The sequence below is a fragment of the Oryx dammah genome, unplaced genomic scaffold (genome assembly GCF_014754425.2).
Source record: "Oryx dammah isolate SB20612 unplaced genomic scaffold, SCBI_Odam_1.1 HiC_scaffold_20, whole genome shotgun sequence".
In the NCBI taxonomy this organism is placed as follows: Eukaryota; Metazoa; Chordata; class Mammalia; order Artiodactyla; family Bovidae; genus Oryx; species Oryx dammah.
This window is the reverse complement of record NW_024070204.1, coordinates 30,119,744-30,141,209: the sequence shown is the minus strand read 5'-3', so window position 1 is coordinate 30,141,209 and position 21,466 is coordinate 30,119,744. Positions and strand designations below refer to the sequence as shown.

The 21,466-nt window shown below is 47.8% G+C and overlaps 1 protein-coding gene across 3 annotated transcripts in view; it reads left to right on the top strand.

Moving 5' to 3' along the window:
* Positions 1–21,466, top strand: part of MTMR12 (myotubularin related protein 12) — a 79,393-nt gene that overhangs the window by 51,350 nt on the left and 6,577 nt on the right. Inside the window, exons 11-17 of one of the 3 annotated variants that reach the window (XR_005724756.1) lie at positions 980–1,058; positions 2,557–2,627; positions 5,019–5,191; positions 7,553–7,720; positions 8,581–8,742; positions 11,814–12,839; positions 20,741–20,812. Coding sequence is in view for 1 of the 3 variants with exons in the window: in XM_040262283.1 (XP_040118217.1) it covers positions 980–1,058; positions 2,557–2,627; positions 5,019–5,191; positions 7,553–7,720; positions 8,581–8,742; positions 11,814–12,383 (1,223 nt within the window). In the remaining 2 variants the exon portion in view is untranslated. Of the gene's footprint in view, positions 1–979; positions 1,059–2,556; positions 2,628–5,018; positions 5,192–7,552; positions 7,721–8,580; positions 8,743–11,813; positions 14,676–20,740; positions 20,813–21,466 lie in introns of those variants that run through there. The other 2 variants (XR_005724757.1, XM_040262283.1) reach the window with 2 other exon arrangements.

Sequence of the window (21,466 nt, the reverse complement as noted above, 5' to 3'; positions counted from 1 at the left end):
CCACTGGACCACCAGGGAAGTCCCTTCCCTTCACTCTTTTTCAAGTGTATTTATTTTTAATTGAAGGATAATTGCTTTACAATGTGTTAGTTTCTGCCGTACATCAACATGATTCAGCCAGTGACACACACGTGTCTCCCTCTCTCTTTACTCTTGAATGCGTGTTTACCCTCTGATATTTGTCACGCTTACTGCCAATTTCTCAGCTTTTCGTTTTTAGCCTAGTGGTCTGATGTAGGATTTACTCATTCGTTCAGCCAACATGTATTGCATTTCCATTATACACACCAGCTATGCCAGGCATTGGAGACAAAGATGACTATGGCACCAAGGGAAACCAGTGTACACCTCTAACTGGAACACACTGACAAAAAGCAGGCACGTGGGAGAGAAGTAAGAAATTGCACTGGTTGATCCAGAACTGTGATTCTCCACTTCTTTTGTCACCATCCAGTACTGGCAGGGGTATCTGCCTTCTCACTGATTTGAGTTTGCAACATTCACATGCAGCAGACTTCTGTAAAATGCAATGCTTCTGTCTCCAGTTGGATTGGGAGGTTGTGTCCAGTGTGCAGGATAAATATGTGTTTGTTTAAGACTCCAGTGGAAGTTTCCACGGCATAGGACATGGTCTGTTGCATCTTCTGCTTCTAAGAGCAGCAAGCTGAATGTCGATGTGTCTGCCTAATGCATATTTTTCTCCTTGTCAAGTTACAGGGTGACCGTGACTTGGTGGACAGATTTTAGGGCACTTTTTTACTTATGCAAAAAAAAGTCTGTTTTTGACTACCACACCCTTCCAGAGGTTTACAGTTCAAAAACCACTTCAGCTGAAGGTTTGAAATGCACTTTACTTAACTGGAGCCCGGTGCTGGATTCTCAGCCCAGTGGAGGGCCACGCCGCTGAGCAGCACGGGTTCTACAGCGGCGTGTCCCCAAACAGTGCCCGACTTCTTCACTCTGTTTCCTTTCTTTTCAGATAATAGTACTGAATTTTGGGACACAGACATCAAATGGTTTTCCCTGCTGGAAAGTAGCAGCTGGCTAGACATAATCAGGTATTTCAAGGTGTTGTTTTGCTCGTAAATTTCACAGTTCCATAAACCAAAGTAGTAAAGCAAACTGACAAATAATTTAACTGTTTTCTATTTCACAGTTAAATACTCTTAGATCACATGTTCTGCTCAGCTGGATTTTGCATTTGTTATTTATTATTTCTGTGCATGTCTGATCAGAATTTACGAATATGCTACCTGCCCACACAGATCTGCTCCTGAGACTACGGAGCGGGGATGGGAAGGTGTGGGACCCCAGCATTCTACCTGAGCTGCAGTGCTCACCTCCAGGAAGGAGGCAGGGGGTTGGGAAGGTGGGGGGATGCCGAGTTTTCCGGTTTTGTTTTTATTTTGGGTGGGGGATGGTTTGGTGACAATCAGGGATTGAACGTGTATCCTTGCAGTAAGTGCGGAGTCCTAACACTAGACAGCCAGGGAATTCCCAGGTGCTGAGTTTTTATTGCATACTTTTTAAAAGAATTCTCTATCTTTTATATCTCTTACGTATTAAGTTGTTTTTTACTATAATGAGTGCCAATTAGTCTTTCTCATTTGGGGGATTAAGTAGAGATTCTGAGAGAACAAAACTTTTTTCCCTGTCCTCCTTCCTATTTTGAATAGCTTCTCTCCATTGCCCGTAAACAGAGGCGAGGGCAGAGGGAGGCGCAGAATAGGTATGACGCTTGGGTGAGAGCCTGTGAGTGAATGGCTCTAGCCCCAGGGCACCTCTGAGGAAAGGGCAGGCCCCCCTCTCCCCTCGCGCTGCGTTCTCCCTCAGACCTGCCTGGTTTGAACAGAGGAGCCGCAGGCCTCCAAACCCTTCTTAGCAAATAGGTTTTCAAGAGCCTGCTGTGTGTCCCATAATTTGAATATATAATTGCAAGTATTGTCATAGATGTTATAAAATAAGAGGCCATTTCTTTTTGTGGGGCCTGTAGAGAAGGTGTGCGTCCCTAACCGGGTGAAGAGCCTGGGGGAGGCACCCCCGTGGCAGGGTTATCAATCCAGCAGGTGGAGCTGCTGATGGTGGCAACAGTTTCAAAGGGCATAGTGTATCTAGAGAGACAAAGGGATTTCAGGACACATGGGCCTTTCCAGACAGGCGGATACATTTAGGGTTAGGGTTAGGGTGAATTAAACAAAATGGGCCTATAGCACAGCCTCCAGATATAGACATTTTAGCTTCTTACTAGGACTCACTGCCACACTCAGGTATAAATCTGCAGTAAGAATTCCCAGTTTAGGAATCGTCTAAGAGCATTTTTACGTCCGACTTTGGAATTCCCTTCTGAAAACTATAAGTTTCTAATAAGCAGATGAATGTCTTGCAGTACCTGAATAGTGTAAACAATAATTTGTTTCTTTTCTGGAGAATTTTTAGTATGACACAGTAAGTGAGATGGAAAACTGAAGATCAAGTTAGATTGCCTCTAAATTTCTTGTTGTTCATAATACCAAGCTCAAGACCTATTATCTGTTTTACTTGTCTCTCTCCTTATAGGCGCTGCCTGAAAAAAGCAGTAGAGATTATAGAATGTCTAGAGGCCCAAAACATGAGCGTCCTTCTTTTAGGTAATACATTTAAAGCACAAAGGGTGGCTTCCTTTCTCATTTACTTGGGGTTCCGTTTCTGCATATAGAGATTTATGTAAGTGGAATTGTCTTATAAAGTGAAGTCGGTCAATCGTGTCCAACTCTCTGTGACCCCATGGATTGTAGCCTACAGGGCTCCTCCATCCATGGAATTTTCCAGGCCGCAGTACTGGAGTGGGTTGCCATTTCCTTCTCCAGGGGATCTTCCCGACCCAGGGATTGAACCCGAGTCTCCTGTGTTGCAGGCGGATCTTTTACCGTCTGAGCCACCAGGGAAGATTGCCTTATAAAAGGAGTGAGCTAGTGTAGAAGTCCTTCTCATACTTTTTACCCTGACCTTGGAGTCCTTGCCTTGGATTTCACTGTTACAGTTTAAAAATACATTCCTTCACTTGGAACTTGGCAGACGTATCCGCAGCCCAAGAAGGAATTGTTTGGTATCTTTACCAAAGCTCACATTTCGTGATATTTTGGGGTTTTGTTTTATACTAACTCGGTTAAAGTTTGGATGACCTTTTTTGTATGAAGACACCCGTGGATGATTTAATTGTTTTTTCTGCGTCTTTGTGTCTGACAACTTTGTGCAGTTGTTGCAGAAACTGTGTGGTCCACGATTTCCTTTTCCACAGTGGACTGAAGTTGCTGTACATGTGGGCTGGACATACACACCCAGTGTGTATAAGCCTCGTGCAACAAAGATTCTTGCTGGGATTGGTTAGATCTGACCTAAAATATTGTCTGCCATATTGAATATTTGAAGTTTCTTGTGGCCTCATGCTTTAAGCAGAGTGTCTCATGCTTCCACACCCTCAAGCTTTTATCATTTTTCTGACACTCTCTAGGAGAGTGTCTGACTCCTGGGGCTTAGCTTCTGTGAGCAGACCGGAAATGTGTCAGCCTGTGGCTTCTGTACCCTCTGACTTAAATTTGAACACGCGGACTGAGCACCTCCCACATACAGAGCTCTATGCTTCTGCCTTCTAAAAGTTTACACCCTATTGAGTTTGAGAGAGAGCTGGCATAAAGGTGTTATTGAAAAAGATCTGGTTTACAGCGGCCGAACAGAGTACTGAGTAACTGGTGAAAAGGAGAGATAAAGACCAGGGGTGCTGAGAAGTACAAGTACCCAGGCCAGACTGCACCAACCCCAGAGGTGCGCAAAGTGAAGTGAGAATGGTCAGCAGATGAGGTTGAGCTGTGCCTCACTCCCCATCGGACAGCGGAGCTGTGTCTTCTCTGAAATCTCACTCGCTAGCCACTCTTCTGGGGCTTGTAGGTGTACTGATAATATACTTCATACATAAGAAGGAAGATTTTCTTGAAAACCGAAACTTGTTTCAAAAGAAAGATGAATATAAAAATCTGTTTCTTCTGAACCCTGGTGTTCCCATAGTTTAGACTTATTTTCCTGGAGGAGATATGGGAGCACAGCCTGGCCCTGGAATGCTTCCTGGCCCCGCGGTCACAGGAGAGGTTAACAGTGCAAACACCTCCCTACTTAGGATTCATTCTGAAGTTTCTCTAACCCTGTGAATACCAGAACCATCGTCCTCATGGATGTTTTAAAATAGCAACTTGAGTGGCACTTCTTTTTGTAAAGTAGAAACTACGAGGATGTAGACCTTGACTTTCAGGACTGTGAAATTCTTAAGACAGATGCCGAGATGTAGACTTATGTTGTTACTTGCTATGAGTGGTGGATGGGGAACAAGGATGTGAGTGGAGTTTTCATCATGTGAGTTTTGTACCGTCGCCCGAGGGGTGGACACGTGGCTTATACTTACCAGGGAGAGTTTCACCTGTAGGCTAGGCAGGCCCCTCTGTGCTCAGACGGAAATGGCAAGAGCCATGGAGCTGACAATCAGAGCAGTTTGGTGCAGTCCAAGAATGTTACCCTTTCTCCGAAGCAGAGGTAGTGGAGGAAAGGTGGCTGAGAAGCAGCTGAGCCGTGAAACAATGAGCTCAGGGATGGCGATCCTGATGCCCCAGCTGGAAGGGTTTTAAACTTGGTCTGTGGAGCCCAGCAAGCCGCCATACTGTGCCCTCATTGTGTGGTGCATCTGACGCGCCCGTGCTGACACTGGGTTTGCCGAGTTGCATCCGTTCACCAGTAAGGAGTCCATCATTAGTGCCAGTGTCCCTTGGAGCCGGTGCCAGCCAGGCTAGAAGAGTTTGTCTCTCAAGCTGAACATGTTACCTTTTGCCACCAATGGCCCAGCCTTTTTGGGAATTAGAACTTGACTGTTGGGGTAGACGTTGGTGTGGGGGCCCTGCTTTTGCCTGTGCCCTCCACAGCTCTTTTAACACTTGGTCCCCTCTTTCCTCTCTGCACTGTTGCCCGGCAACCCCCGCCTGCCCCCACCACCACAGAGGACAATGCCTCCGACCTCTGCTGCCTCGTTTCTTCTCTGGCGCAAGTGATGCTGGACCCCCACTGTCGAACGATTTTCGGTTTCCAGAGCCTTGTCCAAAAGGAGTGGATCATGGGTGGCCACTGCTTCCTGGACCGCTGCAACCACCTCCGTCAGAGCGACAAGGAGGAGGTGAGTGTCCTCGGCACAGAGCTGGGCAGCCTTGGACACGCGGAGCCCTGTCTCTCCTTTAATACCTGCACAGCGCACACCTTAGGAGCTTGTCAGGAAGGCAAGGACAGGTCACTGGTCAGTGAGTGTGAATGATTTAAACACTGGAAACCCTTCCCAGGGAAAAGGGATATTTATTAAGAAGTGTGTTTGGAACCTTCTCTTCTAAATTGTATGTCCCAAGGGTGTATTATAGTTCACGGTGGAAGTGATATTGACTTGTAAAACTTAAATAAAAATGAACTCAGTGGGACTCCCACAATTTCTGATAAGTTAGTTTTTGCAAAAAGTAAATAGGGTACAAGTTTCCCTGTATATACATAATAACGCATAATAACAAGAAAATACATAATAATACATACAAAATACATAATAACACATAATAATAAGAAAATACATAATAACACAAAGTAAATTTCCCTTGCAATAAACCCTTTCAAAATAAAGCCCAGGGTTATGTGAATGCTATCCATTACCTGGGCCTTCGCCATGATAGCTGCAGGCCTGGGCTTCTGAATTCAACCACTGGAGAGACAGCAAGACAGTTCAGTTAGTGAAAATGAGTGTCCCCCTACCCCCAAACTGGGATGTACTTGTCTCGGTTACAGCTGTGCCAACTGTGTTGGCTGCATTATTAACGACCATGGAAGGAAAAATGAAAACATGTGAACTGTAATTAAATCACCTGCGGAGCTAACAGATGCTAGCAGGGCGGCTGGTGGTTTTTCTTCCCTCAGATAATAGGCATGTCTGTCTGCGGTGCTGGGCAGCTTGACACAACTGCTCTGAAAACAGAGCTGAGGCTTCTGCCCATAAAGGCTTGGTGTGTCCTGGGAGACCAGGCCACCCTTGCTGGGCCTGCAGATTTCTCTGAGGACTGGTCTGCACTTATCCGTGTCCCGTCAGGCTGATGATGAATATGCATCACCATCTTTCGTCTTAGAAGGGACTTGCCTTCCTGAGACACTAATTCGAAAGGTTGATGGCACTCAAATAACAGAGTTGGTACTGTGTTGGGAAGAGGGTATTTTTGCACGTCTTGTGTAGTCTGTGTATCTTGAGAGCAGGGGGACTGACAGGTACCGTGTCTAAAGGGGAAGGCGCCCCAGAGCAGATCTGCCCGCTCACCCAGGGCTGGGAGGAAACACCTGTACTTTCTGAGCCCATTTCCCTGACTGTGCTGTGAGATTCAGATATTTTCGACTCTTATCTAATGCCACTGAACGTAAAATGAGGTGTGAGATAAAGTTGCCACGTGGACCTTTCTTCACGTCTCAACATTGACACCATGGAGTTTTGACGGAAAAATGGGTGGTCCAGTTTGTGATGTAATTGATGCATCACAATTGACTGGACTGAGTCAAGAGCTGGACTGCCAGCTCCTGCCTTTGAGGAGCTGCATGTGAGACCTCAGCCTGGCTTAGGAATGGAGAGACCATGACATGGGGTCACTGGTGACTTGAGGAGGAGCACTGGAGAACGACAAGGTGCCCTCAGAAACTCTACTAAGAAAGAGCTTGCCTCTGAAGCTAATAAAAGAGGCCATCGATGAAAAAAATGCATTTGTGAAAAACATTAGAAACTCATTTTTGCCGCTTCTGCTTTCTCTCCCATCCGCTTTCTCTTCTGGGCCCTCATTGTCAGGGCGGTCAGTCTTTGTGACCCCATGGACTGCAGCCCGCCAGGCTCCTCTGTCCATGGGGATTCTCCAGGCCAGAATACTCGAGTGGGTAGCCTTTCCCTTCTCCAGGAGATCTTCCCAACCCAGAGATCAAACCCAGGTCTCCCACATTGCAGGTGGATTCTTTATCGTCTGAGCCAACAGGGAAGCCCCATTGTCAGGGCGGAGAAGGGAGTATTCACAAAATTTGAAGAAACCGAGTAGTTTTTTGTGTTTTTTGTTTGTTTGTTTTTTGTTTTGGTAATACAGTGCTACTAGTAAGGAGAGTGGATTCTTTGGTGGGGAATAGTGCTTCACTTGAGGTTCAGAGTTAGCGTTTCCTGTCCTCAGGCTCAGTTGCAGCTGCTCTTCTGCCAGTGTCGATGGGCAAGGAGGCTCTCCATCTTGGGAATGTCTTCCACATAGGGAGCTACTGCCGAGTCCTGAGGTTAATCCACGGGTGTGTGGTTTTTCAGTCAGGCATGTTTATCTCTGGGGATGGGATGCAGTTGGGAATGGCAGTCACCCGGAATGTGCTTCCCAGAGCATGCAGTGTCCAGGAGGGGCTGCTCCACAGCTGTCCAGGTGGCTGCGCCATACCCGGGGCCGCTGGCTTCAGACCGTCGGCACCCCTCCATCATTCGCATCTTGTCTTCACGTAGGCTCCCGTGTTCCTGCTCTTCTTGGACTGTGTGTGGCAGCTGGTGCACCAGCATCCCCCAGCGTTCGAGTTCACAGAGACGTACCTGACTGTTTTGTCAGACAGCCTGTACATACCTATTTTTAGCACCTTCTTCTTCAATTCGCCTCATCAAAAAGATACGAACGTGGTAAGAGTCGCTCTTAGGAACCTGTGTATTGAAGAAGCCGTGTCTAACAAGTAAGACGTAAGAGGAGGGACGATGAAAATGATATTTTCTTTATAACAGTGATTACACAGAGGGCCCTGTTCTGAGTGCTCTCCGGGTATTGATATGTAATCCTCAAGTCCGAATTATTATCTCTGAGAGTGAGTCACTGAGACAGTGAGGCCGTCACCGTGGGTCACAGGGTAAATATCGGGGCTGGGAGCCAGTGTGAGCGCTGGGGATGAAGCACGTTAAAAGTGGTCTTTATGAACAGCTCAGATGCCTTCTCTTCCACTTGACGGGTGCCAGGAGTGACTCAGAAGAGAGTGGAGGTGGAGGAGGGGAGCTTGGCTTTCGTTCTCTGCCTTAAACATCTTTATAGTCTCCCTTGAGGCCCTGCTCCCGGGGCTTCAATTCGGCACTGTCAGGGCTCCGACTGGCCCTCTGGGGACCTGGAGTTTGCTGGAGCTGCCCTCCCGGTGGATCTTACTGCATCCCACGGGGAGTGCACACAGCCTTGCTGCTCCACAGCCTCATGGCCTCAGGTGGTTCACTTCATTATCCCAGCCTCCATTTCCCCAAAGGTAAATTGGAAAAATAGGAGCAACCTCATGAGGGGTGTGGTGAGCGTGTACAGCACAGTGGCTGGCACAAGTTCTACCGGAAGTAACGTGTCCTGCCTCCTTCCCACCGAAAGCCATTGGGGAGCGACCACCGACGGCCACAGCCTTCACGCGTGGCGCCACAGAGGCCGGGTGCGCCGTCCCGGAGCCTGTCTCTCCGCACTGTCTGCTTTCCTCAGCCCTCCCTGCAAACACTGTGACCTATGCTTGTTTTGGCAGGGCAGGGAGAGCCAGGACTCACAAAGCAAGCCTTTGAATCTGCTCACCGTGTGGGATTGGTCCGTGCAGTTTGAACCCAAAGCCCAGACGTTGTTGACAAACCCTCTTTACATGGAGAAGCCAAAACTGGAGAAAGTCCAGCGGAAAGGAACGCATTTCAAAGTAAGATTTGTGCGTGTCTAACCCCCTCGTCTGTGCAGAAATCTCGTCTGGAAGGATTACATTTAATCTGTGGATTCTGGGCACAGTCACAGAGCTGAGACTGTGATGGGCAGGTTGTCAGGGCCCCTGAGCACCCTTGCCTTCGGCAGATGCACGTTTGTCCTGAGCGTCACTGGGGATGCCATGGGGAATCGAGGGTGTCAGCCCTGCCCCAGTGCGATTGATAGAGCAGAGGGAACGCTGATCACAGGGTGGGTTTTGTGTCATCTGTACCAGTTTAGGTATTCACTAGCAAGGCCTCTCTTCATGCTAAAATTGGTGTTTGTGACTGACATGTTCTGTCAGGGCCCACAGCGCTCTGGCACAACCACCCCCCCCATTCTGTTGGAGCTGGAAGACAGCCATGGGCACCACGTGAGCAAATGGGCCTGGCTGTGTTCCAGTATTTACAGAGGCTGGCACGGGCCAGATTGGGCCGGCCCGTGGGCTGTTATTTGCGGACCGGGGCTTAAATGACAAACATCAAATTATTTGGGTTTCCCTTTAGATATTTGTTGCTGATTTTACTAGTTATTAAAACTCTGACATACCCCAGATGATGTATGATGTACATGGCAGTTCTTGTTCTGCCTCCTGACTTGGGAGCCCCCCACAAAGAGGAGAGCAGGGTGCTCAGTGGTGGTCACTCGCAAGTCAGAGCATGTCACTGCCTTCTCCACCACCATCTGTCTTTCTGGTTCAGAGTCCTGCGGGGCTCCTGGGGCCCTGGCCAGTTCTCCATTCTAAAGGGGCTTGGGGACCCATGAGTCAGTGCCAACACTCACAGAAGGTGCCTCTGCTGGCTGCCGCTTCACCCCTTCAAGGGTCCACAGGCCCAGGCTGGGTGTTAGTGCTCCTGGTTCAACCTCTGTCCTGTCTGCTGGGCCAGAACCGCCCTGTGCTCCAGCACAGCCAAGCCAGAGGTCAGTTTTGTTGGTGTGCTGTGCCCCCTGGTGGCTGCACACACACCTCCCACCGGCTCACGATGGCCCAGCTGCCCCCACCAGAGGGGCGAGGGCCCTCAGAGGTCTGAGGGAGGAAATGAAAGCTCTACCTGTAAGTTCATTTCTCTGCCCAGGCCCTGTTTTTCTGAGGGTCCCTTCTCATAGGTGGGAGTGGAGAACCTAAGGGCCCAGGTTGCAGGAGCTGGCCCGTGGGAGAGGCTTGAGCTGCAGGTCAGGGCATCTGAGGTTGTATTAGCTCATGCAGGGCCAGCGGTGGGCCGACGAGAACCTTTGAGGCTGTTAGGTAAGGAGTCCTGGTGTCAGGCTTGGGACCTCTTCTTGGGGGACAGGCAGCCTTGGAGACCTTCTGTAGAAACCAGAGAGCCATGGCCAACCACAGCTGCCCTGGGAATGCCCAATGCAGTGCCCTGGGAATTATCCCTCAAGACTGTGGGGTCTTCTCAGGTGTGGGGTCCCAGCCTCAGCCCCAGGCCTTGACCAGGCTACAGGGACACAGTGCTGCCCCCACGTGGCCTGTCCAGAATGCTCCATTCACTCGGGGCTTGAGAGAAGGGCTTCCAAGACAGGGAGGGCTCTGTTAAGAGTTCGGGCTCCCTCTGGAGCCAGGCTGTGTGAAACCACACCTGGCACTTGGTAGCTGGGGCCTTTGCGGTTGACTTAACCGCTGTGCCTTAGTTTTCTCGTGTGTAACATGGGGCAGTAATGGTGACTCCGAGGACCGGGTGAGTGGTTGCGTGTTCAGCACTGAGCGTGGAGCCCGGCAGGCAGTGAAGGTCCCGCCTGCTTCCCTCATCCCTGACTCACCTGAGTCACTGGGCAGAGGAGGCCGGCCCCCAACTCTCCTGCCCCCAGATGGAAAGTTCTGACTTGGGGTGCTGTGCATGGTTTTGCTTTCTACGGTATATTTTTATTGTTTGTTCTACACTCCATAATAAGTATGAAGCACTGGTAGGAACATGTTACAGTTAGGAGCCTGGCCCCAGAAGAAAACTTCTGCCCCCTCTTATTCCACATAACACCTCAGGAGTAAGAGATGGGGAGAAGCAGCTCCTCCGCAGGTTCTTACCTTTGTCTTTGGGCACCAAGGATCTGTTGCAACCGTCTGACCATCCTCACAATCCTCTCCCAGTGCATCCCAAAACACAGCACCTAGCTTCGGCTTCAGGTCGAATTCCTGAGGAGGACAAGCGTGTAGACGCTCTCAACATCGTCCACCCTGTGTTCAAGAAGAACACCCGGCCCACTTAGGCAGTCTTCAGGTTCCTTTTCCTCCCATCTGTCTCTCTGTCCAAAAGAACCTTTCTGACTTAGGCTTGACCTCCCCCCGGATGCCTGACCTCCCACAAGTTATGCCTGTAAGTTATTTCGTTGGAGCGACAGGCTCTTCAGGGCGTTGGCACTGTTTCCTTACAGGTGTTCAGAATATTGTGGAAGCGAGCCCCCTAAGTTTTTCAAAGAAGACACATTCTGCTCCCTTCACAAATGAATAGGCCTCATCTCCAGACTCCTCTGACTGATCATCTGCCTCTCTTTTTATTCACTCATTTACCGGCTGCGCTGGGTCTTTGTGGCTCCACTCTGGCTTACTGCGATGGCTTCTCCAGTCACAGACCTCTAGAGCCTGGGCACTGTAGAGCCTGGTGCACGGTCTTACTTGCCTCTTGGCATGTAGAATCCTTCTGGACCAGGGATCAAACCCATGTCCCCTTTGTTGGCAGGCGAGCTCCTAACCCCTGGACTACCAGAGAGGTCCTCATCTGCCTGTCTTAACTTCAGCTTGTTCTTCACGAGTGCTTAATACCCTGCGCCTGGTCTCGCCCATTTGTTTAGCAACCCAGCGTGCATCTGATGCTCATCGTGGAATAAATAGGCATCCCCCACCCACCCACTGCCGCTTTCTCTCTTGCGTGTGACGGCATTGTAATGAATTCGTGTTCACAGGGCAATTCTCATGACTCTTCTTAAAGTAGGATTATGCTTTTTGTTTGTGTTTTTTTGGATGGAAACAACCGTCACTGTGCTCTTGGGCTAACCAGAGACTTTTTTTGTTTGTGTTCTCTCTCAAAGCATCAAAGACAACTTTCTCTGCCCCTCACCCAATCGAAATCATCTCCCAAAAGAGGATTTTTCAGGGAAGAAACGGATCACTTAATTAAAAACCTGCTGGGCAAGAGAATCAGCAAACTGATTAACTCCTCGGAGGAGCTGCAGGACGGCTTCCGAGAGTTCTATGACAGCTGGCACAGCAGGCCCCCCAGCTACCAGGGGCTGCTGCTGCCTCGCCTCGAGGGCCCAGAGATCAAAGTCTGGGCCCAGCGCTACTTGCGCTGGATTCCGGAGGCCCAGATCCTGGGTGGCGGTGGAGTGGCCACCATGAGCAAACTCTTGGAGATGATGGAGGAAGTCCAACGCCTACAGGAGAAAGTCGAGGCGAGACACCACAGCCAGGAGGCCCTCCAGGCAGAGGCTGCCTCGCCACCGAGGACCTCGGGCCGCCTGTCCTCCTTGTTCCCTTTCGCGCTGCTGCAGCGCCATTCCTCCAAGCCCGTCCTGCCCACCAGCGGGTGGAAAGCCCTGGGAGATGAAGACGACTTGGCCAAGCGAGAAGACGAGTTTGTGGACCTAGGGGAAGTGTGACTGGCCTGCTCGGTGGCGGTGAGAGAGGACCCTCGCAGGCTGGGACAGGAGGCTGGACACATCTGCTCTCCACGTTGGTGTGTCACGCTAAAGCCGACTGCCAGGGGAAGCCTGGGTCTTCTGGAAAAGAGCTGGTTCTCATTTCTCCCCGCCAGTTCTGAAAGACTATGCATTTGAAACCCGTATCTTGAGTATTATTGAAAGGAGTTAGTACGTGACCCCGTAATACAGCTGTGGCCAGTGTCCTCTGTGTTAGCATCGCTCAGACCCCACGGTAGCCACTTTACTACTTAGAAAGGGCTTTGGTAAGCTGTGCTTGGACGCCGTACGGTCCTCACATCTTTCCTGTGCCAACGTGCTTTATCCAGTCGTCAGGAGTAGCGTCTCTCTAGCCCATCCCGAAGTTCAGCTTTACACGATATGTGCGTGCGTGCGTGTGTGTGTGTGTGTGTGTGTGTTGGATTAACAGATTCAGATAGCTTTGTTAAGATGTGCGGCCTTCATTTCCAAACCGTAGCAGTTTTCCTCTGTCCTCTTGCCATGCGTGTCACCATCCTGACGTTTCCAACCATCCTCAGACTGTGTCACTTCGTGTCGGGGTGGGGGGCTGGCTCGCGGCCAACAGCTCCAGGTCCCCACCCCGCCACCGGCTGTGCCACTTTCCACTGTCCCTTCGCAATCCCCGCCTTGGTGTACCTCATCCTGGGATCTTGCTGCTAAGCCTGTGGGTCAAACTTTGGGAATCTCTTAGGTTTGCCCAGAGGAGCCTCCATTGTCCCGGAGGCACGCAGTGTTTGAAAGAGGTTGCTTCGCCTTTTTCCAACAGCATACCGAGGCTTCAGAGCGTCTGTGACCGCCGTCCTCAGGCGTTTTCCCCAGTTTTGCTACCTTACAGACCAGTGAAGAAGATCACTGTCGAACCCGGCTATCATAGGGAAGCGGTCAAGCATAAGTCTCAGAAGTGATGGTGACCACATAGTACCTCAGCGATTTTAAAAGCCATAGAAGAAACTTGACTATGCCTGGTAACCTTCCTGGATCTGCTGTTTAAATGATCTATAGTTTTTAAGTGCCGGAAAAGCACACTTAGTGAGGACCCGTTTTTTCATTCTCCGTGGAAACCTGTTCAGTTCCACAAAAGGAAGTGGGAAAAGTGATCGATCTCACGTCAGAATGTTCCCTATCAGAAGTTTGCCTTTTATATCTGTTTGCTCTCCAGTATGGATTCCAATTTGAACGTTACGTATTTAGAAAAGCTTTCAGTTGCTGAAGGGCAATAAGAAAATTTGAAACTGTTGACAAAGAGGAGTTTCTCGGTTTGCACTGAATCGTCTTTTATACACCACAAGAAATTGCTTTGCAGTCCTCCCCACGCCGAGTTGATGCTCAGGCCTTGTTGGTCTGTTAGTATGATGGAGATTGAGGGGAGGGCAGGGTTTATGCATCTGGGGCCAAACACATGCCCAGTCTTGGTTGCCTTAAGAGTCTCACTAGTAAGGTCAGTGTAGGCTTGCAGTGGGGACTTTAAAATGACCCTAATTCATTGGCTGTGTTCTGTGGGCCTTCTTAAATTAGCACTAACCTCCTTTCTCTGCCCCACTGCCTCCCAGATACACTATGGAGTTAACTAGTTTTGTGATCATATTATAATGGGAATATTTATACAGTAGCCTCTTCAGTCTTAAGATCTTAGTAATTTTCATTCCAAAAATGCCCGGTGTGATGCTTTACAGTCCATAAAGTGGTTCAAAGGCACAAGGTCATGGTCCCTCTCATAGCAGTTGAATGTGCATTGAAATATTTTTCTATGATTTTTTTAAAATAAAATTACAATAGAAAAATAAGCTGTTTTAACATGTAAGGTCATGACAGTTTATGTATTTATATCTGAAATGAGATTTCTATAAACTTGTATTTGTGTACAGAATTCTCAGTGGATTTATATATTGTGACATTTTTATTCAAGATTGAGATAAGGATTATGGTTAACAATAAAAGCTAAAATGAGATCATTTACTTTGTCTAAAATGCTGCACTGTGCACATTTGGAAATGTATATTAATTTCCTGTATATAATATCTTGAGTTTGTTTATACCTCCAAGTTTTTACACTGAAGATAAATTAGCTTTAATTACATTAGAAACTTTTTTTTTTTTTTAAGGGAATAAGCTGTTGGGCTAAATCTGTATAAATGTTCTTTTTATTTTCTGGATGTACAATGAAAGTTTATACTTGTATTTCACTGCATCGTGTCTGATTGCAGAAATTAAAGCACAATTTATAATACTGTATTTGGTGTGGTTGGTATAACATGGAATAATTATTTTTACTTAGTCATTGTGTGTGTCGCGGGGGGAGGTGGTTGATTGGTTAGTGGGTAGATGGAAAACCAATAACCAAATAGAGATTTAAAATTTCAGGAGGTGATAAAATACTATGACAAAAAATAAAATAAGGTAGGACCCTATAGGGTAAGCAGGTGGCGCTAGGGGTAAAGAATCTGCCTGCCAGTGCAGGAGCCAAGAGTCTCAGGTTGGAAGATCCATCCCCTGGAGGAGGGCATGGCCACCCACTCCAGTGTTCTTGCCTGGAAAATCCCCATGGACAGAGAAGCCTGGCGGGCTACGGTCCATAGGGTTGCACAGAGTTGGACACAACTGAGGTGACGGCATGCATCCACGCCTATAGGGTAAGTAAAGGGAGAGAGTTTTTTAATCCCTGAAATATCACTGCCTCTTTGCTTTTGTGGGGATAATAAAATGAGGATAACTGTCGATGGAAGGGGTTTGATGAAAGAGAAAAGGCTTCATTTTCCTGCCTCAGAGAGTAAGCAGTCTGGCCTGGGTGGGATGGTGTGTACAAGGAGGACTTTTTCCTCATTTGTTCTGCATCTGTCTGCGAGACCTATCGCTGTTGGTTGGTGGGCTCTGCTCACCCCTCTGTTGCCGTGGGCCAGGCCTGGAACAGGGCCGGTTCTGAGCCATCCCTGGAACTCCGTCTGCTGCCACATTGCCCTCACATGCGTCGGGTACTTGATATTTGTATTAAACTCCCGTTAAAAGTTCTCGCCCCTACAAGTTAGCAGTGCATGCATGCTAAGTCACGGCAGTTGTGTCCAACTGTGACCCCGTGGACTGTAGCCTGCCAGGCTCCACTGTCCATGGGATTCTCCAGGCAAGAATACTGGAGTGGGTTGCCCTTTCCTTGTCCAGGGGAGCTTCCCAACCCAGGGATCCAACCCACATCTCTTACGTCTCCTGTATTAGCAGCAGGTTCTTTACCACTAGCGCAACCCAGGAAGCCCTGAGGTTAGCCGACTCCAGTCCTGTTTTCCACATTTGCTAACTGGCTCTTGGTCTTGGGAGGACTCCCTCTCTCCAGGTTTTGCTTGTTCCTGGATTTCCAAGTGAGGGCCGTGGGGGGACTGAGGGAAAGCAGGGCAGGAAAGAGTGAGCATTTCATTTCCCATCCAGTGTGAAACAGGACGGAGGGGAGAGGTGGCTCCTGCTGAGAACAGACTGCCTGCCTCCTGTGTCACCTCCTGGCCTCGAAGGTGAGTGGACCTGGACTCTTCGCTTGTTTTCTGAGCCCCTCCCGTGGTTGTGCTCTCTGTTTCTCAACAGGAGGACAATCTCCGCAGCTGTGCTTGTGCCCTGCTGGGCCCTAGGGCATCTGTGAAGCCCACCCCGGGGCAGGACCACTGCAGGGCCAGGGGACAGGGCCTTCAGTGACAGGTCCTTCCACACGGACCCTTCTAGCAACCATCCCCTAACACACTTGCTCTTAATATTAGATGGGGGTGGGAAAGAGAAGGCCCTGTTTGTGCCTTGGGCTCCAGTGTGACCAGGTATTGTGCAAGGGCTTATATGGGAATGTACTGACAATCAGGCCAGCCACGGGCAATAACAAAATAACTGGTTAAGGGTCATTTATATATTGAACAGGAAAGTTATTTGTTAGAATGATGGTTCTGTATCTCTAAAAACGGACAACTTGGTCTATTTTGTGGTTCAGACCCAGGTTCTTTTAAATTCTTTCGTCTTTAATCCTCCCATGACACCATCTGCCTTTAGCAGTTTAAGGATATGAAGGTATGTAATCATATAGAAATATGATGACATACAGTCCTAACCAGTGGACAGCCAGAGAAGTCTGTGGCTTTTAAAATCCAGTTTTGCTGGTCAGTCCAGTTTTTGTTAACTTTTTTTTTAAAAAACTAGGTTTGAATATTCCTTTTGTGAAAAGCTATGTGACATTTGTTTGTTTTAGTCTTGAATGGAGAACTTTTCAAATAATCAGAGGCCTGGGGCAGGCGAGTGCACTGCTAATTCCCAGCGCTGAAAGGGCACAGTTCCCCACACTGAAAGGGCATCGGGCGTGCCATTCCTGGGCTGGGAAGGCATGCGAAAGGGCAACATTTCATCCCTCAGACTGACCTGAGGACCTTGGCCTGGAATGCATTGCTGCAGGGGGAGCTGAACACAGCCCAGCCCAAACTATACCTAGAGTGGAGAACAGCAGACTGGGGTGAGGAGGGTGGAGGTGTGGGGGCGGCGGCGGGCTGGGAAAGGGGCAGGAGGACTTGTTCCAGAATGATAGCAGCATTCTACATCTTTATTTTTTTTTGTTCTTAGCTGCACTGGGTCTTCATTGCTGCGAGTGGGCTTTCTCTAGTTGCGGTGAGTGGAGGCTACTTGCTCATTGTGATGGCTTCTCTTGTTGCAGAGCACGGGCTCCAGGGTGTGCAGGCTCAGTAGTGGCGCACAGGCTTAGTTGTTCCGGGGCATGTGGAATCTTCCCAGAGCAGGGATCGAACCTGTGTTGCATGCATTAGTAGGCAGATTCTTAACCACTGGACCACCAGGGAAGTCCAGCATTCTACATTTTTTTAAATTAATTAATTTTTTAAATTGAAGGATAATTGCTTTACAGAATTATGTTGTTTTCTGTCAAGCCTCAACATGAGTCAGTCATAGGTATACATATGTCCCCTCCCTCTTGAACCTCCCTCCCATCTCCCTCCCCATCCCCCTCCCCATCCCACCCCTCTAGGTTGATACAGAGCCCCTGTTTTAGTTTCCTGAGCCATACAGCAAATTCCCATTGGCTATCTATTTTACACATGGCAATGTAAGTTTCCATGTTACTCTCTCCATACATCTCACCCTCTCCTCCCCTCTCCCGTGTCCATAAGTCTATTCTCTATGTCTGTTTCTCCACTGTTGCCCTGTAAATAAATTCTTCAATACCATCTTTCCAGATTCCATATATATGCGTTAGTATATGATATTTGCAGAGTACATCATGAGAAACGCTGGGCTGGAAGAAGCACAAGCTGGAATCAAGATTGCCGGGAGAAATATCAATAACCTCAGATATGCAGATGACACCACCCTTATGACAGAAAGTGAAGAGGAACTAAAAAGCCTCTTGATAAAAGTGAAAGAGGAGAGTGAAAAAGTTGGCTTAAAGCTCAACATTCAGAAAACGAAGATCATGGCATCTGGTCCCATCACTTCATGGGAAATAGATGGGGAAACAGTGTCAGACTTTATTTTTTGGGCTCCAAAATCACAACAGATGGTGATTACAGCCATGAAATTAAAAGATGCTTACTCCTTGGAAGAAAAGTTATGACCAACCTAGATAGCATATTCAAAAGCAGAGACATTACCAACAAAGGTCCATCTAGTCAAGGCTGTGGTTTTCCCAGTGGTCATGTATGGATGCGAGAGTTGGACTATGAAGAAAGCTGAGCACTGAAGAATTGATGCTTTTGAACTGTGGTGTTGGAGAAGACTCCTGAGAGTCCCTTGGACTGCAAGGAGATCCAACCAGTCCATTCTAAAGGAGATCATCCCTGGGTGTTCTTTGGAAGGAATGATGCTAAAGCTGAAACTCCAGTACTTTGGCCACCTCATGCGAAGAGCTGACTCATTGGAAAAGACTCTGATGCTGGGAGGGATTGGGGGCAGGAGGAAAAGGGGATGACAGAGGATGAGATGGCTGGATGGCATCACCGACTCGATGGACGTGAGTTTGAACTCCGAGAGATGGTGATAGACAGGGAGGCCTAGCGTGCTGAGATTCATGAGGTCACAAGGAGTCGGACATGACTGAGCGACTGAACTGAACTGAACTGATACGATATTTATCTTTCTCTTTCTGACTTACTTCACTCTGTATAATAGGCTCTAGATTCATCCACCTCATTAGAACTGATTCAAATGCCTTTCTTTTTATGGCTGAGCAATATTCCATTGTGTATATGTACCTCAGCTTCCTTATCCATTCATCTGTCAGTGGACATCTAAGTTGCTTCTATGTTCTATCTATTATAAATAGTACTACAGTGAACGTTGGGGTATATGTGTCTTTTTCAATTTTGGTTTCTTCAGGGTATACAGCATTCTACATCTTGATAAGCATTTGGCTTATACAGGTGTGTGACAAATCTCGGTGAAATTACATTTAAGCTGTGTGTTTCACTGTATTTAAATTATGCATTAAGAGAATATTAAGCAAATCTTGAACTCTAGTTAATGATACTGCCAACAAATTATTTATGGGGAAATGCTCTGTTGTCTGTGTTTTACTTTCAATGGCATCAACACAATGAGGCTGGGTAGAGGGATGGACATGGCTGGGTATGTGATAACGTGAATAACAGTAGATAAAAGGACAGTGATGTGATCTCGAGCTGGGTGTGTGGGAGTACGAGTGTCCACAAAATTCTTTAAAACTGACTGTGTTTGGAAGTTTTTGTAATAAAATGTTAGGTTTGGGGGACTTCCCCAGCAGTCCAGTGATTAAGACTCTTTGCTTCCAATTCAGGGCCCATGGGTTCAATCCCTGGTCAGGGAACTAAGATTTCACATGCCATGCAGCGTGGCCAAAAAGTGAAAAAGAAAAGTTGGATTGTTCTGGAGGAGGCCATGCCTCCAGCATGCAGGAGCCTGTTTCTCCAACCAGAGACTGAATCTGTGCCCCCTGCAGTGGAAGTGTGGTGTCTTAACCACTGGACCACCAGGGAATTCCATGGAAAATTTGTAAAATAAACCCTTCAAGAATTAATTCTAAACAAGGGGGGAAAGGTGCCTAGGACTATATTAGTGTTTTATGAGAGAAGAGAAACCCTATCCTTATAAAACTACCTGGCCACCAGGAAGATCTAATGAAACTCAGAGAAGGAATCGGAAAGTTCATGTTCTCCCTCCCCCCACCGCCCACAGCCCCCTATTTCTGTTTCCATCATCTCTGCACCATCATTTTCTGTTGCCTGGATCATCATTCTAAACTCCTTTCTCTATGCTTTTGGTCCCTTCTCCCATGTTGCCAGTGAATCTTCCTAAAGTAGTCATGTGATTTTTTTTTTCTTCTTTTTGACTTGAAAACATGTGATGGATGCATCCATTAGAACTCTGGGTTACAGTATCTTAAGCCAAAAAGAGAGACCGTGAGTTTGAAGGTGGGGGTCAGAGATGCTGTTGGATCTCTGTTCCTGAAGCCCATGTAGTCTTTTTTTTTTTTTTTTTTTTTCAATTTGGCTGCTCTGGGTCTTAGTTGTAGCAGGTGAGTTCGTTGCAGCATATGGGATCTTTAGTTGCAAAATGTGGGATTTAGTTCCCTGATCAGGGATTGAACCTGGGTCCTGCATTGAAAGTGTGGAATCTTAGCCATGGGATGACCAGGGAATTCTCCCTGAAGCCCATGTAGTCTATTCTGAGCATTCTTTGCTGTTCTTGGGTCTGCATACCAGCTTTCTTGTCTTCCCAGTTGATGAAGTGGAATGAAACTCCCACAGCAACTGTTTTCAAGAGACCAGTCAGATTGAATTGGAATCTTGGTCCCATTCCAGATCCGGTGGGGGAGAGTCTGGGCCAGCCAGCTGTGGGGCGGGGTCTTCGCTGGGCCACTCCCCCCAGCTCTGAGTGTGCTGTGTGCTTGCCTGCCCAGCACAGATGCCAGCTACTCACTGCTTATTAGTTGGGAGGCCGTCATCTTTCCCTGTCAAATTCTCAAGTTTCGTCATATTGTGAATGTCAGATTTCTGTGTTTACATTGACTGACAGCAGCCCTCATCAGGGGCTGAGGAGTGGGATAGATAAGGGGTTGCCTCTCTAGAACCAAACTACCTGAATTTCTGAACCCCTGATTCACAACTTACGAATTGTGGGACTTGGCTGAGGGAGTTACTGTCCCTCCCTCCCAGTAAAATGGCAGCATTCACAGAACCTATCTTATTGGAGCTTTGGAGGATTAATGATGAGTTCCTCTTAAGTGTCTATTACATAGTAGATGTTAACAAATGTTAGCTATTATTATGTGGTCATTTAAATACTTTATGTAAACAGAGGTGTGTGTGTGTGTGTGTGTGTGTGTGTAAACTTAACCAGGAGCAGTTAACATTTGAAATACCCCAAACAGGAATCCAAGTTCCAAAGGTGGCTACGTAAGCACTTCAGATGTTCAAAATCTACCTCCAAAGGTTTGCTGAGCATCTTCTGGCAGTGAGATGTGTCAGTACTTGGGATATACACTTGCCCCTGCCCACTGCTGATTTTCAGAAGCTACTGACTTAGCAGAAGAGTGTCACAATTATATAATGGCCAAATTGATTTGGATCAAGTCATGACTTCAATCATTTATATATATAGTAGTGAAGATTTACTGGATGTTCAGTCATAGTCGTATCTGGGGGAACTCCTCCCTGTTCCCTACAGTTGTACGGGAGGCTTAGGGTATATGAAGTCAGCCTGCAGTTTTTGGTTCATTGTGGCTGCCACCTAAGGTCTCTATGTCTTTGTTTTTTTTTTAATTAATTAGTTAATTTTTGGCTGTGCTGGGTCTTTGTTGATACACGTGGGCTTTCTCTGCTTGTACTGAGCAGAGACTACTCTTTGGTATGGAGCACGGGCTCTAGGGCATATGAGCTTCAGTAATTGCAGCACATGGGCCCTAGAGTACATAGATTTCAGTAGTTGTGGAGCACGGGTTTAGTTGCCTTTTGACAGAAGGGATCTTCTGGACCAAGGATTGAACCTGTGTCCCCTGCATTGGCCGGCAGATTCTTAACCATTGG